Here is a 19,058-nt window from a genome sequence, read left to right on the forward strand (position 1 = left end):
TCGAAAAGGAAGTCTTCTTCTATCGGGTCAGCATGCATGTCCACATCATGATTGGCCGCTGCCCTCTCAAGTAGCGCATGAAAACCTGCTGAATCCTCAGTTGGGGATGCACGTGCATTAAAAAGCTGCGGGTCCTGCCCCACATTTTGGGTGCCCTGGTCACCAGTGTCATCATATGAATCCGGTTGTGCATCTGGTTCATTGATAGGGAAATTGTATTGCTCATCCTCATCATACCCCTCACCCGCAGAGTGTTCTGGTGAGGGAGTAGGGCTCCGTCTTGGAGGAGGCTGGATTGGTTCCGTGAGGCCTGAAGCATCAAGGGGCACCCTTTTCTTTTTCAGTGGGATGACATATGAGTCCAGTGACTCTGAAGATATTTTCCTCTTATAGAGGGTCAATTTGCCGGTGTCTGCGTCGATGAACTGCTCTGAATCATCCTCTGATTCGAGTACCCGACGTGGAAGTGGGCCAGCCGTTGAAGAAACCGTCTTCTTCGGTGCCGATTTGGTGGAAAAGGCTTTCGGCGCCTCCTTTGGCGGCAAAACAAAGAGAAGTTTGCCAGAAGGCTTCGCTGGATTGTCCGTTTGTGCCTTCGGCGACGAAATCGGAGCCGACGGAGCAGAGGCCTTCTCCCTAATTCGCTGTAGTGATGCGGAGACGAGGGACGCTTCACTCTCAGTTGGTTTTGGAGCCGACGAGGATGTTTTGACCTTTCCCTCGGATCCGATGTCTTTGTGGGCCTTGTGGGCTTTCGACGCGGATCCCGCTGTCACCGACCCCGAGTCCTGGGACCGGTGCGCAGACGTGCCAGTCTTCGATCCGTGCGCCTGCGTAGACTCCGTGGAGCCGGCCTTTGCGGGCTTGGACGGCGGCGCCGATGTTGATCCGTGCCGACCATCTTTTTTAGAGGACCCCTCCTCTGGCGTCGATTTCGAATGAGCAGCAGCGGAATCGACGGACTTCTTCGACTTCTGCGGACCGGAGGTCGACGGAGTCGATGGATTAGCGGGTACAGTCGTTTTCGCTGGCACGGCAGCCATCTTAGGGACGCTCGAGTCCTTAAGTTTCGGTTTCGTTTTCGGGTCGGCCATTTTAGATGGAGTCGATCCCGATGCTTTCGGTTTCTGTTTCGATACAGTCTGCTCAGCAAGTAAGTCCGTGGCCGGGCCAGAAGGCGGGGCTGTGGCTTGCGGCATGGGGTCGTGGGTAAGGCCTACAGGCGATCCCGTGACCCGGTCGGTATCTTCGAAACCTTCGGGGCAGAGCTCGTCCCCTGAGCTATCTGCCGCGGCCCCATGAATCTCTTCGTCGTCTCCTACCTCGTCGACGTATTCAAGGCCTTGACCCACGACTCCGTCGTCTTCTACCGGATCCGCCTCGACCTCCGTCTCGGGTGGGGAGATCTGAAGATGATGACCCTGGTCCTCTTCATCTTGGTCGCCGAAGATGTTTTCCGGATCCGGGGCCGCTTGTCTAGCTTCCATGCGCACCGCGCGCCGAAGCTTGAGAGTCTTCTTAGAGCGGAACTGTGCACAGGCCTTGCACTTGCCGTCGTCGTGGTCAGGCGAAAGGCATTTGTTACAAACGGGGTGTAGATCGATGTGTGGGTACTTGGACCCACAAAGCGGGCAGTATTTAAACGGGCTCCGCTCCATGTCTGAAAAGTTTTGCAGTCGAGTCGCGATGAGAAGGCCTCAAAGTTCGAAAAGCGAAACAAGACTCCGCTTATTCCGGCTCCAAGAGACGGAAGACTCGAGACCGTGCGCAGACAATACCGACGCAAACAGCGAGGCCTTTTGGCCGCTAAAAGTTAGTTTTTTCTCGGTTTCGACAGAGAGACGTCGAGACCACATCCGAACCCAATGGCGGAAAAAAACAATCTGGGGATGGAGCCGATGCCCATGCGCACTGTAGTCCAGGGGAGGAGCCACCTATCTCAGAATACTTCGAAGACTCTTCCAGGACAACAATGTGCGATCATCCGGACCCAACACTAGGCGGCGATCTAATGCTAAGATATGAATTTAGCAGCCCACATGCCTCGAACATATAAATTCTTGATTGATTGATTGAGCGGACAGATTTAGTGCCATGTCAGTTTAGTCTAAAAGTAGTCTTCGTGCCTGTAAAAATCGGTTTTATTTTGTAAATATGAGAAAATAAGTGATCAAATCATTATATAAACCCCAAGGATTTGGCCATTGATAAGTAGAGGAACTTCATGTGGGCGAGGATCGAGATAGGCATGGCACCAACTCCCAATGCTCTAACCAAGGCTGCTCCAGTGACACTCTTGAGAGGCTGCGGTTGCTCAATACCAGACCTATTTGTCCCACATCAGATATGCGAACCACCTCAGAATCTTGAAGAATAGGCATTTAATTTATGGATTACACTAGAATTAGCATAGTGCCTGGAGGAAGCACAGTGAGTGTTGGGGTTACAATTGCTCCCAGTTTTCAATTGTCATGAAATGGTTTGTTTATTTTCATTTTTATATTCTGTGATAGTACCAGTCAATAATGTGTGCACTAGATTGGGAATTTTAAAATAAATCCTTGAAACGGTTATTCATTAATGAAAGATTTAGAATTCCACTGTGGTCCCGGAACTTATATTAGGGGACTGATCGCAAGCAGCAAATAACTCCTACGCAAGGTTGCGGAGTGGGTGGTGTCTGTGTCGCAGCCCAACTGGATTCCCTAGATCAAGCTTGTGCATAGAATCAAGTCCTTGCACCAGGGAGCAAGAGATCTGATGCCCGCAGCTCTGGGTGGGAGTCACCAGATCCGGACAATGTTGAACAGGTAAATCCTCATGTGCTTTCAGAATAGACATCACACAAGTTTCAGAAGTCAACAAGACACTAAAGGATTTAGATTGGTAGAGTCCTGTACTCACTATTAGGTTACCTGTTGAGATGAGGAAGAAATACCCCAAAAGATGAACAAACATCAACATTGTACATGTGTCTCTCTATGTATCCTTGACATCGAGGTTTCGATTGGAGCCACACAATATCACGGACATAGTTTAGCCGTTTATGGCTATGGAGGTAATGGGGCTAAAAACATAAAATTCAAACTCATTTCAAGTGTCTGGGACCTCCCAGACTGCCAAGAGGGCCTTTCAAGTTTGTGAATCTGGAGAAGATGCCATGCTGGGAACCAGGGCATTTCTGCTATGAGGAAACGTTGTGTAGGCAGACGGGGGCTCATACTGCTACTTACAAAGGTTCTGCTAGTCAGTCGTTCCCTCTTACAACCTTCAAACATGTGCCATGCTACCACTCCCAAGCGCTCCAATTAGGATCTTCAAAATGCTAAAAGTTATTGAATCGCCACAAAAGTTCAATATTCCCCAGCAACAGACCTACCCTGAGTGTCCAATGTTCTCTCCAGTAAACCAGTGCTGACTCTCATCCTTGGTTGCAATGCCAAGCCGCGCCAGACTTTCCTGAAAAGCAAGACAGACAAGAACCAAATACACGTCATTACAAATTGTCCAGCAGGTTCCAGATCAGCGACACTTCTTGAATGATTGAATGTAAACATCATTGTGGTCAATCCTTTAACATTTCTCAAGTAATATAGCCATCCTTAAAAAGAATACTGGGCTCCACTGATGCAAGTCGCTTGGCAGAGGGACGGCAATGGCCGACAGATCTTCTGCTCCAACGCGCCAATGTTGGTCTTTCGGAACCTCACTGTTTAGTTTATAAAGTTCTAGCCTTCCTTCTGAGAAGTTCTACTGACATCAAAGCTCTTCTGCCTTGGGCCGTACTGGCTACTAAAGAACTCACCCCGCCCCCCCCTCAATCCCATTCCTCCTCAGTTTTGCAAGCCCTTTTCTGTGGCTTATGTCTAACTCGTGGAGTGTCTTTTTTTTTTTTTTTTAAGAAGGGCCTTAAAAGTCTTTCTTGGAGCAGCTTATTTACAACCAGAATGTAAAGAGATGTAAGAAATATTAAAAAAATATATATATGAAAATTAACTTCTACTGTAGAAAGTAAAAGTACGCTTAATTCAAGACACGCCACACAATGAGAAGATCTGTTTTTGCTCTTTGAAGACCTCAACCTCATGAGGAACCTTCAACATTTCATGCATTTACCCCTTCTTCAGGTAATGAAACTGAAGGCCCCGCATGGGGTCGATGCTTATGGCCATGAGCCTAATTGTTTATGTTGATAATGGAGTACTAACGTGTGAAAATGTGGAATATTCCCCTTTTGAACACGCCCACTCACACCTTTACACAGCTCGATCTGAGTTGGCCGTTCATCGTCCGCTTACATATGCGGTTTTTCAGTGGAACGGTCTGGACCGGACGTGCATCAACATTTGTTTAGAGTGAGGCAACAATATTAATCGTACACATTAACTGTAGTGGTGGAATGTTCCTTTGAGGGACTTGAAAAACAAACACACTAAGTAGAGCAAATCTTCGTAACCACATGTTGAATGTTGTCCGCTTCAGGATAAACTAACTGCAGGGCTACACTTGGTTTCGATTGTTAAAATCAAATAAGGATAGAAGCATCACTGTCTTCAGCTCTTTCAGGACCATAATGAATGTGGGGCACAAGGGATGCAGGTAAGGTGCTTGTGAGTTTTAAAATAGGACAACAGAGCTCTCCAGACCGCACATCGAGATCATTCTTCTCACCTGGAGCTTTTCTACTTCAAGCTCGATTTCCACGGCTGCAACCCCAATCTTGCCTTGGTCTGCGGCGAGCTGATGGAAGAAGCGCCTCCACTTTATTAGAACCTCTGAAAACTGGAGCTATGAAGAAAGAAGTAAATAATGAACTCACAAGGTCACTAAAAACGGAACACTGGCAAGTAACTATCAGTATATTTAAATACAGTCGTTTCATAGAGCTACAGAGCTGGATAAGGTCCTTCTAACTGCACTGGTACAGTAAGAAAAATGTTATTTACCTGTAACATTAGTTCTCCAGCAGTGCGATCTGTAAAAGAGCAGAACGAATAGTTTCTTTCCTGTCGGTGTAGTTTTGCAGCTTAAAGATCTTTCTGGATTCACTATGCTGTGCATTATTCTGCGGTCTAGTGGTTGGGTCTGGAATCGTAGTCTTTTTTTTTTCGTAGCCCAGGTGGGCGTCAATGTCCCACCTTTTGGTGTCCTTCCTGTGACGTCGGCACGCTTCATGCGGAAACTTCCACCTTTAGGCGCCATCTTCGTTTTTTTTCTTGTTTTTGTGTCATTGTTTATTCATCCTTTTCCAATAATTTCAGGTTCTTCCTTCTTTTTCAAGGAACTCCAGATTGGTCTTTTTTTTTTAAAGTATGACTGTATATTGTCTTTGTATTCCCTTCTCCTCTTGTCATCTTTCTGGCAGAGGTGGGTGGGTTCGCTAGTGAATCCAGAAAGATCTTCAAGCTGCAAAACTACACCGACAGGTAAGAAAACTATTCGTTTTGCAGCGTGAATCTTTCTGGATTCACTATGCTGTGCATAGACTTTGTAGCGGTTTGTTAGGTTTGTTTCGGCTGGGTGGAAGATGAGCGTTGGTTGTTGAATATATGTTGAAGCACTTTCGGTCCTATTTGTGCTTCCTTGTTCATTTGTATATCCACGCAGTAGTGCTTAGTGAATGTGTGCACCAAAGCCCATATTGCCGCCAGGCATATGTCTTGAATCTGTGTGTTAGCCAGGAAGGCTATTGTTGCTCCCTTTTTCCTAGTAGAGTGGGCTTGTGCCCCTCCCTCCTCGTTGTTCTTGCCCTGCTTGCTTGTGGCAGAATTGTATAGTTTGTGCGATCCATCGTGCAATGGTGCCCTTTGTTACTGGTCTTCCCATGAAACTGCTTGCGAAGGACACAAAGAACTGCTTTGTTTTCCTGTGATCTTTAGTTCTTTCAATGTATCGCATTACTGCCCTTCTGGCTTCCAGAGTGTGCAGTGCCCTCTCTGCGCTTGTGGATGGTTTCTAAAAGAAGCTTGGTATCTGTATAGTTTGGTTCATGTGAAACCTTGACACCACCTTTGGCATAAAGTGTGGGTCCGTTCTCATTACCACCCTGTCACTGTGTATTTGAATTTAGGGTTCTCGTAGTGTTACCCTGCGTAGCGAGGTGATTGCCACTAGAAAGGCTGTCTTCATTGTGAGCATTTGTAGTGAGGCTTTATGGATAGGTTCAGAAGCCGCCTTCATAACCTCAATTAGGACTAAATTAAGGTTCCATGCCGATGGTGGCATCCTCTTTGGTGGGGCTATCCTTTTAGCCCCTTTCAAGAATCTCTTTACAAATTGGGATGTAAAGAAGCTCTTTCCCGTCTCTCCTCTTGTGTAGGCTACTATCGCCGCTAGGTGTACTCTCAGCGAGGTAGAGCTTAGGTTCGCTTTTAGCAGGTGTGTTAAATATTTAGCACGGTGGATTCCTTGGTCATTTTCTTGTGCAGCCGTTTCCTGGTGCACCATTGTGTGAATCTTTTCCATTTCGCTACATAGCACCTCCATGTGGTAGGTCTCCTTGCCACCCACAGTGTGCTCTCTGGGAGTTTCAGGTGTGCAAACTCTACGTCTCGATGAGCCATGCCGCTTTCAGAGGCGCTCTGGGTGAAGTACCTCCCCGTTTTGCATGGTGAGCAAGTCTTTTCTTTTTGTGAACTTGTGAAGCGGTCCCTGCGCCATCTCCACTATTTGTGAGAACCAGGACTGCCTGGCCCACTGTGGTGCCACCAGAATCAGTGTCATGTTGCCGGTTCTTGTTGAGTACCCTGTGTATCAGTGGTATCGGGGGAAAAGCGTAGGCAAATGTTTTCGACCAGCTTATCCATAGGGCATTCCCCTGGGACTGTTCCCCTGGTTGCCTGCATGTGAAGTATTGGCATTTTGCATTCTGGTGTGTTGCAAATAGGTCTATTTTTGGTGTCCCCCATTTCTTGAATAGCTTTTGCATTTCCTGTGCATTGAGCTCCCATGCTGATGTCTGTCTGCTGAGCCGGTCTTCCTCCACGTTGTCTTTTCCTGGTAGGTGCATAGCCAGGAGGTCTATTTTTCGTGGGATGGCCCATCTCAATATCTCCTGCGCTAGGTTGGATAGTGCAACTGATTGTGTTCCTCCCTGTTTGTTGATGTAGAACATTGTTGTCGGTTTGTATCAACACTCTGCTTGTACAATCTTTTCTGGAAGGCTTTTAGGGCAAGGAACATGGTCTTTAGTTCTAGGTAGTTGATGTGCTTGATCGCATCTGTTGGAGTCCACAGACCCCGCACCTTGAGCTGGTTCATGTGTGCTCTCCATCCCCTCTGGGATGAGTCTGTGGTGATGGTCACTGTTGGGTTTGGTGGTGTTAAAGTTTTCCCCTTAGCGTGGTGGAACAAGGAGAACATAACTATCTCCTCCTGCACTGCGTGCATTACAACCACTAGATCTTCCCAACTCCCTGTAGCTTGTGACCATTGCTGTTGGAGCCATTCCTGGAATGGTCTCATGTGGAGTTGTATATTGGGGACTAGGTGTATGCAGGACGCCATCATCCCCATTAGCTTGCTCGCTGTCCTCACTGTCAGAGCTCTCTCCTTCTGGTATTGACATGTCTCCTTCAGCAAGTGTGCTCTTGTTGCTGGGAACACCTTGCTCTGTATGGTGTTGATCTGTGCGCCTGGGAAGATCTTCACATGTGCTGGTTCCATTGAGGATTTCCCCCAGTGTATTGAGAATCCCAGTTCTGTCAGCGTCTGTGACCCGCTGTGCATGTCTTTGGCATAGTTTGTAGGAACTTGCTTTTGTTAGCCAGTCGTCGAGGTAGGGGTATACATGAATCCCTTCCCTCCGTAGGTGCACTGCTACTGCTGCGAGGCACTTGGTGAAGACCCTTGGTGGGGATTTTAGTCCGCAGGCCAGGGCTGTGAACTGGTTGTGCGCTTTGTCTATGGAAAACCTCAGTAGATGTTTGTGTTGTCTGTTCATTGGAATGTGTAGGTAGGCATCTATGAGGTCCATTGTGGACATAAAATCTCTGTCCCTTATCTGAGGGATGACTTCTTGTAGGGATGTCATTTTGTTTTATTTTAGTTTTTATGTATTGGTTTAGGAACCGCAGATCCAGGATGGGTCTTAACATTTCGTCCACTTTAGGTACGAGGAAGTAGTACCCTCCCTTGTTTCTTTCTTTGAATGGTACCGTTTCTATCGCCTCCTTGTGGAGAAGTTGTTGTGCTTCCTCTAGGAGTAGCGCTAGTTCTTTTGCAGAGCGCGTCTTCCTTTTTGGTTTCCTGTTTGGAGGCTTCTTTTCCAGATCTATGCAATATCCAAACTGTATGATGTTCAGTATCCATTTGTCTGTCATTATTTTCAGTGTTTAGTCTGCCTCCTACTGGTGTTACATGTTCGTTGATCCCTGATTTTAGTTCTTATAAATCTTTGGTCCAGGACACTTGGGAGCATGGGGAGGAATTGACACCTAGTTTGTGTTGGAAGCAATGTCTCTAAGAGGAAGCAGGCTTTTGGTTTTTCTTCCTCCAGTTTCACCCCATATGCTGTTGCCGCGTTCCCGATGACCATATTGTAGATGCCAATGTCATCTGGCGGCAAAGGCCTCGAAGGATACGTGTCTACGGCCTCATCCGGGCTTTCGGTGTCGAGGTCCTGCCAATCTAGGTCCTGGGACACCGAGGATGCCGAGCCTAAACTAGTTTGCCAGTCTTCGTCGCCTTCTCCCTCGTAATAGTAAAGGCCTTCTTCCTCTTGGTGTTCTTGGGGCTCCGGAGTTTTCGGCGGCCCTTCGGCGTCGAACTCCTCTTTGTCCTCAACGATGGTCGTCGGCTTCGACGGGATGGTGAACGTCTTCATCCGTTCGTCGAACACCCTTTGCCTTTGCAGGATGTTGTCCATTTCGGCCTCGAGCCTTCTCTTCTTCCTCTCCATCTCGGCGGCCTGTTCGGCGTCGAGGGTTTCGGAAGACCTCTTCGATGTCAAAGTTGCCTTCGGGTCCTTTTCCTTCGGCATAGAGCGCGCCTTTTCGGGGACGTGCTTCGACGACCTAGGCTGGTCTTGAGATTTCACCGATTGGGAGTCCTTTTTGAAGGATCCGCTGGGCTGTTTGTCCCTGGATGCAGCTGCGTCCGTCGAATGTTTCGGCGCCAGTGCTCCTTTCGAGGACTTTGACTGTTTTTCGAGAGTCTAACTCTGATTTTCGAGTCTGTCGGTGTCTTAGGGGTCGACGTCTCTTACCTCCTTTGTTGTTTTCACATCGGTCTCTACGACCGTGTAGTCATCTGGTCACTCAGCGATGTTGTTCTCTTCCCAATGGAGAGGCCCAAGTCCTGGAGCGATGGAGGTTGACCGTGGCCTTGCATGTTGTAGTTGGCTCTCCTCTGTCTCTCTCTTACCCTGAGCGTCTTCGGGGTAAAAGCGGAGCAGGCGTTGCAATCCTTGCTCTCGTGGTTGACCGGCAGGCAGAGGTTGCAAACCGGATGCTGATCCATCTGTACGTACTTGTGGTGGCAATTGCAGCAGAATTTGCCCCCTGTGTGCGCATTCTCCGTTGGACATCGAAGCTTTCGATGTTCTCCTTCCTCTTCGTCGTCCCGGTTCAGTGTTCTTGCTTGCAGATGTATTTTCCAAACCTTTTTCGGGGTTTTCGTGTCTTTTTCCTCTTCTTTTCTCCAAAAACTCTGGAACATCACGATAACTATCCAGACCCAACGGCGGAAAAAAGAATCTGAAGATGGCGCCCAAAGGTGGGAGCTTCCACAGGAAGCATGCAGACGTCACAGGAAGGACACCAAAAGGTGAGACGTCAATGCCCACCTGGGCTACGGAAAAAAAAAAAAAACAGAAAAAAAAGACTACGTTTCCGGACCCAACCACTAGACCGCGGAATAATGCATAGCATAGTGAATCCAGAAAGATTCACGCTACAACATTCTGGTTAGAATAATCCTAGCTCCAACACCAGTTAGGATTCCAGACAAATGATCGCCTCATTCCATTATGGTCTCCATGTTAACACCATATTTCCGCATCTAATCACGGAATCAACAGGCTTCAAATCCACCTCTCTAGGATTATCTTGGACTCTATTCGATTCTGTAGGGGCCACAAAAATGAACTAGTGTTGAGGTGAGAGATCCTCACAGGAGAATCAATACTGTAGGCAAGAAGCTTTCTTCTCTCAGGACTGGATCCTACACAGATTCACAAATGTGGTTGTAAAACTAATACTACTCTGTATGGAGTGATCCGACCAGAGACAAAAGTATTTATGTGTCCTCACACATGCCAAACAAGGATTCTAAGATAGTACACAAAGGTAAGAGTATCTTGAAGCCAGTGTTCAGGCTTGAAAGGCATAACAACTCTAGATCCTAATGGTAAAGAGAAAGAAAACAAATGCCTTCTTTCAACTCCAAGTGTTCTGGCATCATTATAGACGCTGGCAAGGACTGTTCAAAAACAAACTGAATCCTGCCAAAGAACACTGAAGAGTGAACTGTTGTTCGCAGACATTCAAATCTCATTGAAATAGTTATTGCCTCAAAATCAGGTGTTGTCCTGACCTCACAATCATAGTACGGCACACCGCACTGCTGAGAAGGTAATATGAAAGTGTGCTAAATAGAGAGCTTACAGCAGCCAGCCTTATTCTCAAAATACCCCACTTATCAAAGGTGATTAGGGTGCCATACGATTTCATCGGGAAACGTCCTTTTGGACGAAGCCGGAATCACGCTGTGCCAACACAGCGCTGACAATATAACGCATTTGCATGCAAGTCGTTTTAACGACTTGCATTTAGGGGGCTCATTAGTGAAATGGTGTTGGATTTAAAATCCAACACCTTCCCTACTGTTGCACAGACTGGAGTTGGAATAGTAAATTAAAACTATTACAACATCCAGCATCCTTCTAAGGCAAATCGTTAAAATGACCTGCGCGCTGAACACGTGTCCTAAAGACGCGTTCGTTCAGAAGACGGCGTTCTGAATACATGAGTCCTAAACACATGCAGGATACAGTCATACATTAGATTTCATCGCCTACACTAGCAGGCTGGACTACAGCAACACTCTACACGGGAATCTCCAAACTCCTACACAGACTCCAGACCATACAGAACACGTTCTCAAGACTCATACTCTACTTCCCATTCAGAAGCGCAGAAAATTCAAACTTCTTATGCACACATACAAAGCCCTACACAACATGGGACCAGAATGCCCGCATACACTTTCACCAACCCACCAGACACCTTTGCTCCACCTCATTCATTCCTTGCATCCGCAAAAGCAAAACAGGAGGTCGCTCATTCTCCTACATCTCAGCCAAGAAAATGGAAAGACCAACAAATCAGAACCTTTCCCTCAATTCTTGAGTTCCGCAAGCAGCTGAATACCTGGCTCTTCGTATGAGCACCTTGGGGACCACATAAGACCACATACCTGCCCAAGTACCTAGATACCCTCTCGAGCGATTAGTGTGTCATACAAATTAATATTAACAGCATAACCTACAAAACAAACTCAAAGACTTGAACTTTTTTCTCCAATAATAGCAAAGACTAAAGGTGGGAAGCAGACAAGGTAGCTATATAGCAAAATTCCATTGCAAATCCAGGTTTGTAGATTTAATTTAAAAAACAATAAAATGTGAATAAACTTACTATTAAAAACTAAAGAAATTAAGAAGGAGGTGAGGGAGAGGATCCCTCCCCGCAAAAAGGTAATAAAAATAAAAAGACTAGCATAAAGATGGAAAAATGGGAAAGTCATTCACACACATTACTGAAAAATGGCAATACTCCTAGCAAACTTGGGTAGGATATTCTGGGTATGAAATTCATCTTCAAAAACGGTCAATTACAATTTAACTTTTTTACATTTCAGGTTTTGTTTTATTTCTAATGTTTTTTTATACATCAACAAGTGCCAATTTTTAGTCTTTTTTAGACTGTTCCTTCCCCTATCCTTTTGAGGTATCACGAAGGCTGTTTCCACTTCAATAACAGTAGAAAGCATTTCGCATTCCAGCCTTTCTCTTCAGAAGTATGGAAGCAAGCTTTGTACCTCCAAGCACGGTCTTGTTATCAATGGCGACGTGCAATCTTACATTTCTTTTGGAGTTTTATACTGGTTGTTTTAATTTATTTGTGTTTGACAGTCTGGGAATTGCAAGTTACATTTTAAACAAGATTAGACATCTCCCTTTATGGCCAAACGTTTTACAATGTTGTTTACATTTAACTTGAAATTCCCGGACTGTCAAAGAGAAAAAAATTGAAACAAAATCCAACCAGTAGAAAGCAAAATTAAAGGAGATTGAAAAGAATACATAAATATGCACCAAGCCACTTTTTTTTTTTTTTAAGTTCACAGCTTTTGTGGCTACTCCTGTGTGTACAACAGACAGCCTGATACTGTTCTGTTCATAGCTTTTGCTGCCACCGTTTTACCACTTTAGTCAGCACATTTCTATATCCACTAAAAACATTATATACCCGATTGTACATGATTTTTACAAAAACTAAGCAAATAGGCCTCATCTTGGTGGCCCACTTGTCAATTCTTGTATTGATGGTAATAATCTTCCGTTTACACTCTCTAGGAATCTGTTCTCCTTAACTGCGTAAAGCAGCATTTGTTACCTGAGCTCCTCTCATGACTTGCATGCCCAACAATATTTGTATTCCTACATCAAATTTATTCGCTTGATATTATTATGAGTGCTACGATTTCGTCCACCCGGATTCTTGAACAGAGACTGCATCACTGTTAGTTCCCAGTTTTACTTCAATTTGGGTGTAAGTAGATGGCTGCAAGTGCTCAGTAGGTTGGCATCCAAGAGGGAAACTTGTAGGTTATCAGCACACGTTCCTGCTGAGTTGGCATCAACCGATGACAATGGACACTGGAGCACAAACATTGCATACATGCTGCATTCATGCCAGTAGGGACCTATCGACTATCCTTTGCGTCGTGCAACTAATCTTTTGTGGGCAGCAGTAAAAGCGCCACCGATGGGGAAACTGTGCCTGCTAGGATACCAATGAATTGACAGTGGAGTGGATCAGTTGCCACGTTTCTTGATCTAACAACTCAATCTATTCTACAAACAGAATCACTCGACTTCTACTAATTCTTTGTACTCACCAAAAACTGAGGTCTTCCCAAAGCAGTGAGCTTGATGGCAGAGAAACCATCTTCAGAGCTGCCACCTGCAAAGGAACCAAGATTAGCCATGAAATGCTTTGCAATAGGTTCAAGTCAATAATTAATAAGTACTATATCGAACCTCCCTTTGAGGATATACTAAACTGTAGATGAATTGTGCCCTTCCTCAGTGGTCTCTAGAACATGGTGGACAATGTAAGGCATATGTCACTGGCTGCCACCAGAGGACACATGATTGGAAAAGGCCATTCACTGCTGCCAGGAAGTTTAAATTCAAACATCTCAACTTGTTTGGCCTCTCTGCAGCACTCATTAAAACAACCTGAAGTGTATTTGAACCATCGATCACCACTGTCAATTCACGGTTGCTGCTGCTACTCCCCTCTGCTCGCCATCAATCTTCGAGTCCTAGCGGTAGTACTACATCCTAGCTTCTAATGTCCTATAAAAGCAGGGAGAGGGTTGGGGCGGGGGTGTTTATATTTGTGTTTTACAATGGGTGATGTGGCCTAGCAACACGAGGGGTACAACTGGTTGAAGCAAAGAGTCTCCGTGGTCTACAAGATTCTGAAAAGATGGTGCAACCCTTTGAACACCTCATTATACAAAACATTATCCTGTGCTGGAGGAAATGGCATTGAGTTCTCTCTCAAAGACCAGTACACATTGTGATTACACCTTCTTTAAGAACATGTGGTAACTGTCACGGTGTGGACCTATGACAAATGCTCTGTGCATTAGACCATGGCTGGGACATCTTAAGAAGCTGGTTTCGGGAAAACATCCAAGTAAGTGTCTGGTTGGGCCAATGTCAGAGTCAGAAGTGTGCCATTCGCTGATGAACCGGATTGTTCTCCCGCCCATCAATCTCGAACGAGAGGCATGAGATGTCCTAGTTGGACAGAGAATCTGTTTTGGAAACGAAGTGAACACACTGCCCCCGGTTCAAAGTTAATTCATAACAGGTTGACACCACACTGTTCACCTTCCCCTTTACCCTAGAACTCTTACTGCCTCGCTCTAGTGCTTGTGCTATTGCATGAATAATTGTATTACAGCTGTGTGAATCATGTTCAAATGTCCTTCTAGAAGCAAATCAAATAAATGTGTAAAAAAAACTTCCACACAAGAGCCTTGTGAAAGGTACTCACATTTCTGTCAAACACTCAGTTTCCATATTTTCTATAATCTACTCCCACAGAATAAAAAAAACATGGCCTGTGTTGCCATTAGACATTTCTGTGAATACTCTGTTCATCGTTAGCCAGAGGGCACAGTTTGGATTAGCTGCATGGAGTTTAAAACATTTTTCGACCAATAAAACCAAATGCACCTAGGAGACTACAAATTCTAAAGTGTAAAGGTTACCTCAGTGACGCTATGAACTGGAAGCAGGGAAAATTCAGCAGCATTATAAAAAAAAAACTAGTGTAAAGGACCAGATGAATAATTTGATACTATTCACATTTTATGCCTTGAATATGCTGCTAAAAGGTAGACATTTTTTCTAAACCTCAAATATCTCTTGTTCAACTGGATTCAAGAAGCCAAACTTTGTTCTCTGCCAGTTATCGACAAACATCTCATCACATGTTGCCCCCAGTGACAAACATGGTCAATGGCCAACCAATAACTGGTACACAGGAAAAGTCAAAGTATAGATTTGATAATTAAATCTAGAACTTTTGACCTGAACTAGCTACAGACTCCACTCACAGATTTATTTTTATATTTAATAAAAATGCAATCTAATAGTGAAATTGGATTTTATTCAATATATTGGAAAGATAACTTTAAAAAAGTTACCTTTACCCTGACTGAAGGTGCTAGAGGGTACTTGGTATCATATCTCCACCAAATGCCCAGCCTATACTTAGTCGTGAAAAAGGTGTGAAGACTGCCCCAGATCAGAGACAAAGGCCTGGGAATGGGAAGATGTATCCTCACCTGGCAGGAAGACCAGTTGGGGTGAGCCCAGGTACTTAATGAACTTCAAAGGGGCTAGCCCTGTTTTAAGCAAATGTTAGGTGGCACTTGGAAAGGCCCAGCCTCTGTTCCCATATCCAGGCTGGCACAAACGCAGTAGGAGGAAAGCTTTCCCAACAACCAGTGGTTTTCAGTGACCGCAGAGGAGGGAGCCTCATTAATTCTGGCCACAGCTCTGGGAGCGCACACAGCCTCTGCACCGGGTAGAAGGGGTTCACCCCAAACCTGGATTTTGAAAGCGAGGGGTTCTATGGGTTTGTGCACCGCAGGAACTACGTAAGAATGGACGTTGGCTCACATCTTAGGTATATAAATGAGTGAAGGAAAGTTGTAAAATCCCTAGATAGGGTGCGGACTACATGAACATCTAGTTCCAATCTTAGAATACGGCTAAGATCCAAGCTACAGCTGGAACAAACCGGAGGCCTCGATACATCCCAGGAAAGTCTCCATGTGTTGGTCACATTTGGCTTCGTCCGCATAGAAGTACGTGCGAGCACAGGTAACACCTCCCCGTCGATCACCAAAACCAGGCTGGACCTGGTATTTTTTCTCCCGGGAACCTTCACCTGTAAGGAATTAACACAAGTTTGGCTGGTTGAACCTGCATATCCTTCACTTAAAACACATTTGAATATCTATGCAAAATAAACCTCAATAAGCCATATGCACAAAAAATTTTGGCTGCAAATAAATCTCTTGACCAGTCCAGGTCATTAATTATAAAAGCAAAATAATTTTATTAGGATGATATGCGCATCGACCACTTCTAAGCAAGATCAGGAATTTGACAAGAAGGCATAATGCAGAATTTGGTCAGGATGTTGCTAACGCTGCGGACTCGTTCTCTGTGAATGGCACCTAGAATTTCGCAAGCACTTGGATCACACTTGCATGCAATATTCATTGGGAGACTTCAGGGAATATTGCCACATACGTCCATCATTACTCACTGCCCACCATGCCAATCACCAGTAGCCGCTGAATCTCTCCGGTACAGATGGTGCGCAATCACGAAAATCGCTATTTTCACTTCCCAGTTTGGCAATTATGCGTTCTACTGCGCAGTAATCTAAAAAGAATAGTACCCTCTTAAAATGAGCCTATCACACCTACCACCTTGACACTGGTAGTTTTCAACCCTCGTGTCGTCAGAAATAAAAAAAAAAAACTTTCCTTCAGGATCCTTTTTCTGGTATATTCTCTACATGCAGATTCCTCACCTCATGAATTCTCCCAAAGAACAGGCACAATACAGAAATCTGAACTTGCTCTCCTGTGCAAGTGAATCCGTGGCTGTGTCTCAACTCTCTAGCTACTCCCCTGGATGTGACATCACAGAGCCACATAAGGCAACACCCAGTATGTTGACATCAGTTTCCATTCTTTTTTGTAGGAGGAAATGGAACTAAAAAAAAAAAAAAAGTGAGGGGGCAGTGCAGAAAATCTCCCAGACACCAAAGTAACCACATAACCGTTCCTCAGAGCGTAGAGACTAACTGAACGGGAGGAATCTGCAAGGAACGAATCCACCAGAAATCTTGTCACCTGGTGGATACTTCTATCACAGATTCCTCACCACCTGAACCTATTCCAAAGCAGAAGCCAATGCAGGTGCATCTGAGGAGCACAGACGACAAATCGTGTCGCAAGACTGGTTAGACACACCACACTACCCACCGACAAGAAGAGTATACTCAAAGACACAAATACCAAACCAAAAGCAAGCTAAACAAGGACAGTAGCAGCAACCAAGGGGCAAGTACAAACGCTAAGGAGTAAAAAAAAAAACCTTGGCCATAGAGCACTAATTGGCGGGTGAAATCTAACACATAACTACAGCACTACAAATGAGGATCACGAAAAAAAGTGCAGTTGCTAAAGCCAGCAAAAACGGTAGGTCTTCAAGGGAAAAGTGAGGTGGAGTTAAGGAAGAAGCCATCTTCCACACCAATGCAGACATCTAAGCCAACAATGCTGATAATGCCTCCGACAGCAGAACAGGAAGTGTCGAGACTGAACCAATGTTAACATCAAAAAGGTCAATCGCCGCGACAGAAACCATTGCAAAGCCTGAGTGAAAGGTGGCCCTTGCAGTGGGTCTACGGCAGGAAAGCTGGATGAACATGTGTCAGCACAAGGAATGATGCCGGAAAGCAACCGGGGACCATCCGCTGGTCAGGAGCACAGTCTGAGGACAACACCAATGCTGAAGTCAAGGAACAAGGCCACCAACAAGGAGCCCTGCCCAGGGAGAGAGGTGAGACAGGTAGGGTGACCCTCAAACAGTCAGCAGAGGTAGGCCCTTACGACAGATCCATGTCCCCCAAATCACTCTAGGACCCAGCCCTGGAGCGTATGTGGGAGAACGACTGTTCCACTGACGCGTGCAGCTCCTTGGAGACATTCAGACACTCCCCAGAGGAAGATGAGATGAGGTCAAACAAGAAGCCTGCAACAAAACCATGTGCAAACCAAGCACCCAGCAGGCTATTCCAAGGTCCCATATCCCCTCTGGCGAGGGAATTTATCCGGGGGATTAATAAGGGGACGGATTTTCAGTTAGAAGCACAGATCACAAATAATTATTTAAAACATATGAATGCGGCAGCCTGCTTCAGGCAAGGGCATGAATTAGTGTAAGGAACCAGTATTTCTGGAGACAGATGTGACAAGCAGTGCCTTAATGCACTCAATTATAGCTCATTTTGAAGGTGAAGAGAACACACCTGCTGCACTAGGGTCCACTCTAGTTCTGAGGATCATCTGTTGACATACTCCGCACTACCGCCATAGTGTAGAGGACGTCAATGGGTCACCCAGAGGGGAGGTGTGGGGGAACCTCCGGTGCGCACACCAGAGGTTTCCACTTCCATCAATTCCTTGGGCCTATATCCCCGCCCATCATTGCAGTCTGTGCGCCATACAGCGTGCTGACATCACAGATGTCACTTGACAGAGCCAGGAGCAGGTAAGTGAAGTCAGCACACGTCCGGTGGAAGACTGTTTCCACCCTGCCCCCCCCCCCCCAGTGGGCACCTCCAAGTCCGAGGGTGGCAGCAGCTATGTCTCTCTAATCGGTTTACTAGTGTGTGCATTGCAGCAAACAGGAATACTACTAGCCACCATGGATTATTTTTTTCGAGTTGTGGGGACATGATTAAGGGGCACATTACGATCGCGGTTTCCCGCATCCTCCGGGCCGGCGGAAGCCAAAGCCGGCCCGGAGGATGCGGGAAAACCGCTGGGGAGGCTCCAAAGACCCACCGCCAAATTAGGATGGCGGTGGGTCTCAAAATCGGTCCGCAGCTTTTCCGCCGCGGTCGCCTTCCGACCGCGGCGGAAAAGCTCTAACATGTGTGGTATATAAATAAATAATACCGGATCTAGGTTTGACTGGACATAGTAATAACAGATAGCTCAATAAATAAGAGTCAAGATTCGAGGTAGTAGGAGTTTGCAGGTTTAATACAGCATAAAGGACAGGAACAGGACAACCTGCACAGGAATAGGATGGCAGAGCCCGGCAGCTGCCGGGGCTGGATCTGGGATGAGCGCGCTAACTTTAATAACAGTACACAAGCATATATACTAAAACAGTTGCATTACAATACATACAATAGGCGGAGCAGTGGGTGTGGTCAATAGCAGTCGCGAAAGATAAGGGTGAAAGTGGGTGTAACAGGAGGCGTATACATAGACATGTGATGTAAACGTAACAGAATATGTCATAAATGGGGCGGAAACATGGAGGGGGCTACCTAAGGAGCCGGGACCTCTAACCTAATGGTGCGCGCAAGCTGACAATGACGTGTTACTAGGAGAAGCTGGGGGCTATGAACTCTGTACTAGGAGCAGAGACTGGAGTCTGGAGAGTCAGGGCGACATGTGCCTAAACAATATCTAGTATCTGATGTTTAGAGAACATG

General features: G+C 45.9%; 1 protein-coding gene across 1 annotated transcript in view; it reads right to left on the reverse strand.

Annotated features, from left to right (window-relative positions):
- The window catches only part of PRODH (proline dehydrogenase 1), a 264,432-nt gene that overhangs the window by 150,604 nt on the left and 94,770 nt on the right, over nt 1-19,058 (reverse strand). The window contains exons 4-7 of the mRNA XM_078655684.1: nt 15,549-15,698; nt 13,123-13,187; nt 4,672-4,788; nt 3,380-3,459 (exon numbers count right to left, since the gene is read on the reverse strand). Coding sequence (XP_078511810.1) covers nt 3,380-3,459; nt 4,672-4,788; nt 13,123-13,187; nt 15,549-15,698 — 412 coding nt within the window. The remainder of the gene's footprint in view (nt 1-3,379; nt 3,460-4,671; nt 4,789-13,122; nt 13,188-15,548; nt 15,699-19,058) is intronic.

Source organism: Lissotriton helveticus, chromosome 7 (genome assembly GCF_964261635.1).
Source record: "Lissotriton helveticus chromosome 7, aLisHel1.1, whole genome shotgun sequence".
Taxonomy (NCBI): Eukaryota; Metazoa; Chordata; class Amphibia; order Caudata; family Salamandridae; genus Lissotriton; species Lissotriton helveticus.